The 5,000-nt window shown below is 52.5% G+C and overlaps 2 protein-coding genes across 5 annotated transcripts in view; one reads left to right on the forward strand and one right to left on the reverse strand.

Moving 5' to 3' along the window:
- The window catches only part of ralgps1 (Ral GEF with PH domain and SH3 binding motif 1), a 171,508-nt gene that overhangs the window by 80,197 nt on the left and 86,311 nt on the right, over positions 1–5,000 (reverse strand). The gene's annotated exons all lie outside the window — the stretch shown is intronic.
- The window catches only part of angptl2b (angiopoietin-like 2b), a 26,892-nt gene that overhangs the window by 8,390 nt on the left and 13,502 nt on the right, over positions 1–5,000 (forward strand). Inside the window, exon 2 of one of the 2 annotated variants that reach the window (XM_076270117.1) lies at positions 2,640–3,592. In XM_076270117.1, the coding sequence (XP_076126232.1) occupies positions 2,695–3,592 (898 nt within the window). In that variant the 5' untranslated portion in view covers positions 2,640–2,694. The remainder of the gene's footprint in view (positions 1–2,639; positions 3,593–5,000) is intronic. The other variant, XM_076270119.1, reaches the window with a different exon arrangement.

A 5,000-nucleotide genomic window follows, 5' to 3' on the forward strand; every position in this document is an offset into this window, starting at 1 on the left:
CCTTTAAATGTTTGGTTTAGCACAGGGTGAAGGCCTTGGGCTGGGCTGGTTACATCAGACCAGGGTGTGTGTGTGTGTGTGTGTGTGTGTGTGCCTCTCACACAGATGTCTAATTAGGTCCTGTAATGGCTTTGAGACGGAGGGGGCAGCGAGGGGGGCTAGCCTGTCATAGACCTCATGGTGGACCTGGCTAATTGGCCTAATGGTCTCACACTTCGGTTGGACTCGGTGACACAGGGGCGATGGAAACCACAGCAACAGGGCCCGCACAGTCTCTTGTCACCTCAAGTATGTCTCAAATACGTCTCACATACATCTGAAATATTTCTCAAATACATCTCAAAAATGTCTCAGCAGGTCTCAAATACATCTCAAATATGTATCAAATACGTCTCAAATACATCTCAAATACACCTCAAATATGTCTCAAATACATCTCAAATATGTCTCAACTGCGTTTCAAATACAATGTAGACAGCAGAGGACACATACTAGTGTTAGGGCACTAGAGAAGGGTGCTGAGGACACTAGACATTGTTAGGGCACTTGCACTGAGGACACTAGACAGTGTTAGGGCACTAGAGAAGGGTGCTGAGGACACTAGACAGTGTTAGGGCACTAGAGCAGGACACTGAGAAGCTGCGCATCTCATCCTGGTCAGACAGGCCTCCCACAGTGAGTAGGGAGACATGGGAGTTTAGGTATCAACAAATCCGCAGGTTTACTAATCACACCTAGAGGAATGTGGGCAGACATTCAGTGTTGAGTGCAGATTGATTGCTCTGAAATGAAAAAAGCTTCAGGCGACACCCGACTCCGTGGAAAACACTCGAGGCGCCGTGACGACACTCATCCATCAGTATCGTTTCATCATCACACCTCGTCTCTCCTCATCATTTCATTCCCTCCGTCCATCTCAGAAGCCTGTCCTCCCCCTCTCCTCTCATCCCCCTCTTCTCTCATCCCCCTCTCTTCTCCTCTCCTCCCCCACTCCTCTCCTCCCCCTCTCCTCTCATCCCCCTCTCCTCTCCTCTCATCCCCCTCTCTTCTCCTCTCCTCCCCCTCTCCTCTCCTCCCCCACTCCTCTCCTCCCCCTCTCATCCCCCTCTCCTCTCCTCTCATCCCCCTCTCCTCTCCTCCCCCTCTCCTCTCCTCCCCCACTCCTCTCCTCCCCCTCTCCTCTCCTCCTGGCAGACGCAGCGGAGTTGGTGTGCACCACCCTGCAGCATGGGTCTGCTGACTGAGGAGTGCACTTATCAGTGGAAACTCTGAGGAATCCCTGCAGGCGATACTGCTGCACACACACACACACACACACACACACACACACACACGGACACCTGCGCTCAACAGAAACTAAGCCAGGGGTGTCAACATATCTGAAATGCTATGGATGAGGCAATGTCAGTGTGCTCTACACACACACACACACACACACACACACACACGCACGTGTTTAATACTGTAGGTGAGGCAACCTTAGCTGACTTCATCAGGATGTTCACAGCAGAGACACGAATGATAGGGAGCCAGAATCCTTCACACACACACACACACACACACACACACACACACACACACACACACACACACACACACACACACACACACACACACACACACACACACACACACTCAGGACCTTCACGGCAGACACACAGGGAGGACAGGGAGAAATTAGAGCAGGACTCTTTCCACCAGAACACAGATTCCAAGTGGATGCAGTCAGAGTGTCCGCTTCCACACAGGGTGACCCTGAATGGACCTCAGGTCCGGACGGGGTCTGGCCCACCTCCACACGGCCTACTTCTGTTGCACAACAAACGCTTTTATTCAATTGGTATAAAGTACCTTCAGCAGGGGAGCGTTGAACATTCTAACAGAAACTTCTGTTCCGCAACAATGTAAGGTTCTAAAATTCCATGTTGAATTTAATGAACCCAGGTATTCTTTAGAACATTCAATTTCCCACATTTGGAATTTCCGGAAGAGACATCCGGAAATGTGCACTACAACGTTTATCAAACAGCAGTTCAAACATTGCACATGAGTTATTGAGAAACTCTGTGGATGGACGGGATGGACATACTGTATTCGTTGGCTACTAAGATAACCAAGACCAAGACTGGTCAATGCGGTCAGATCACAAGACTGAAGGTTGAAGAGATGATAATGTGTCAGATCGTACATGATTTTAACCCACCTCTCTTTCCCTCTCCTCCCTCTCTCCTTTCCTTCCATCTCATCACTCTCTCCTCTCTTTCCATCTCATCCCTCTCTCCTTCCCTCTTTCCCTTACCTCCCTCTCTCCTTCCCTCTTTTCTTCTCATCCCTCTCTCTTTCTCTCTTATCCCTCTTTCCTTCTCTCCTTCTCATCTCTCTCTCCTTCCCTCTTTCCCTCTCATCTCTATCCTTCTCTTTTTCATCCCTCTCTCCTTCTCTCTTTCCATCTCATCCCTCTCTCCTTCCCTCTTTCCCCCTCATCCCTCTCTCCTTCCCTCTTTCCCTCTCATCTCTATCCTTCTGTCTCTCATCCCTCCCTCCTTCCCTCTTTCCCTCTCATCTCTATCCTTCTCTCTCTCATCCCTCTCTCCTTCCCTCTCATCCCTCTCTCCTTCTCTCTCTCTTGTTCTCCCCAGCAGGTTATAAGGTGCTTGTGAGAGTGAGACCGTGAGGCCGTGTGTGTGTGTGGCCATGGCTTTCCCCGCTGTGCTGATGTCACTACTGCTGCTGTGCAGCCGGACAGCCCAGGGGTCGGAGGTCAACCAGGGGGCGCAGGAGTTCGACAGCAGCGAGGGACCGGAGGCCGAGTTCCTGTCAGCTGCCGGTCGCGTTCGGCGCGCGCCGCCAGACACCACCGCCGCCGCGTCCGAGAAGTGCTCGTACACGTTCATCGTGCCGCAGCGCAAGGTGACCGGGGCCATCTGTGTGAACTCGCGCGAGCCGGACGCGTCAGCGGGCGTCGTGGGGGCGCGCGTGCACAAGCAGGAGCTGGAGACACTCAACGGCGAGCTGCACAAGCAGAAGCGCCAGATCGAGACGCTGCAGCAGCTGGTGGAGGTGGATGGCGGCGTGGTCAACGAGGTCAAGCTGCTGCGCAAGGAGAGCCGCAACATGAACTCGCGCGTCACGCAGCTCTACATGCAGCTGCTGCACGAGATCATCCGCAAGCGCGACAACGCGCTCGAGCTCTCGCAGCTGGAGAACCGCATCCTCAACCAGACGTCCGAGATGCTGCAGCTGACCACTCGCTACAAGGACCTGGAGCACAAGTACCAGCACCTGGCCTCGCTGGCCAACAACCAATCGGCGCTCATCGCCCGGCTGGAGGAGCAGTGCCAGCCTCAGCGCGGTCGTCCGGTGGTGCCCGCCGTGCGTCCGATGCCCCGATCGCAGCCTCAGCCGCCACCGCAGACCCCGCCCCAGCAGCCGGCCTCGCCGCCCGTCAACAAGCCCTACCAGCCGCCCACGTACGGCCGCAACAACCAGATCACCAACGAGATCCAGAGTGACCAGAACTCCAAGGTGCCGCCGCCGCTACCCACGATGCCCAGCGGCACGCACAGTCCGTCCACCACCGACAAGCCCTCAGGTGAGTCGCCACGGAGACACGCACTATTGGGGTCGGAACCCAACGAAGCACACATAGAACCCATCAGAACAGAATTCCACAGGCCCGTCCAGCTAGATACAGAACCTTCAAATCAGCAGTGGGCAGCAATGAACACAAGGGTGCTTACTGAGATAGGTGTGTGTTTGTGTGTTTGTGTGATTTGTGCATTCAGAGGTGTTTGCTGATAGCTTTGAGAGTGTGTGTGTGTGTGTATTTTTGTTGGAAGGCTTCAGGTTTGTTTGCTGAAAGCTCTGTGTACATAATGTGGTGTGCCAGCCTTCAGCTGTGTTTGCCAAGGTGTGTGTGTGTGTGTGTGTGTGTTTGTACAAACATTGTTTGTTTATGGTTGTTGTTACTGTTGCTTAAAGCTCAACATGCTTGAAGTTGCTGAGGTGTTTGTTCCACTCAGTTTCTTGCTTGTGAAATCAAATCTGATGTTATCCAGTCGTCCCCATTGAAGTGGAAACTTACACAGTCACTGAATCATAGAAAGCAGCCCACAGAGGTTATTACAAACGCAACAAGCCGTTACTGCGTCCCTTATCCTGGCCCTCTACACACACACACGGAGCTTTAACGTTACTGCGTCCTTTATCTGGGCCCTCTACACACACACACGGAGCATTAACGTTACTGCGTCCCTTATCCTGGCCAGCTACACACACACGGAGCATTAACGTTACTGCGTCCTTTATCTGGGCCCATTACACACACACACGGAGCATTAACGTTACTGCGTCCTTCAGCTGGGCCAGCATCTCACACACAGGCAGCTGATTACAGGCGCTCAGCCATAGGCAGCATCGCATTACCCTGAGAGCTGAGACTTGGGTCTGACCAGCACACTGAGTCTGAGTCCAGTGATCCAACCTGAGCTAGAGTTCTACTCCAGTGCATGCTGTTACTCGCATCACACAGAAATGAGTGAGTGTGAGTGTGCTGTGCGTCTGTTGGTTTAAACCCAGCTCTGTGTGTGTGTGTGTGTGTGTGTGTGTGTGTGTGTGCGTGCGTGTCTGTGAACTGTGTGTCTGTGTTGGTCTAAGCTCTATTAGTCTCTATGAGTCTGTGTGTGGTTCTGTGTGTATGTGTGTACACATACACACAGACCAGGGGTGCATTTCCCAAAACCATAGTAGGTAACCTGTTAGCAACTTAGTTGGTTGGCAATGGGAACAAAGATGCTAACTTAGTTAGCAATTATGGTTTTGGAAAACGAGCCCCAGGGCCACATCAGAGCCAGATGAGCTGCTGTGTTGGCGTGTGCTTGATGAGTCTACGCTTATTGGTTGGAGATAACTTTACTGGCGCACAAACACACACACACACACACAGACACACACACAAACACACACAATTCAGGTGCTTGGCTTCTGAGGTTGCCTAGAGT

This window comes from Alosa pseudoharengus, unplaced genomic scaffold (assembly GCF_046254945.1).
Source record: "Alosa pseudoharengus isolate Yale_2024_CS ecotype anadromous, Long Island Sound unplaced genomic scaffold, YU_APseudo_1.1 YU_APseudo_1.1_scf_6, whole genome shotgun sequence".
In the NCBI taxonomy this organism is placed as follows: Eukaryota; Metazoa; Chordata; class Actinopteri; order Clupeiformes; family Clupeidae; genus Alosa; species Alosa pseudoharengus.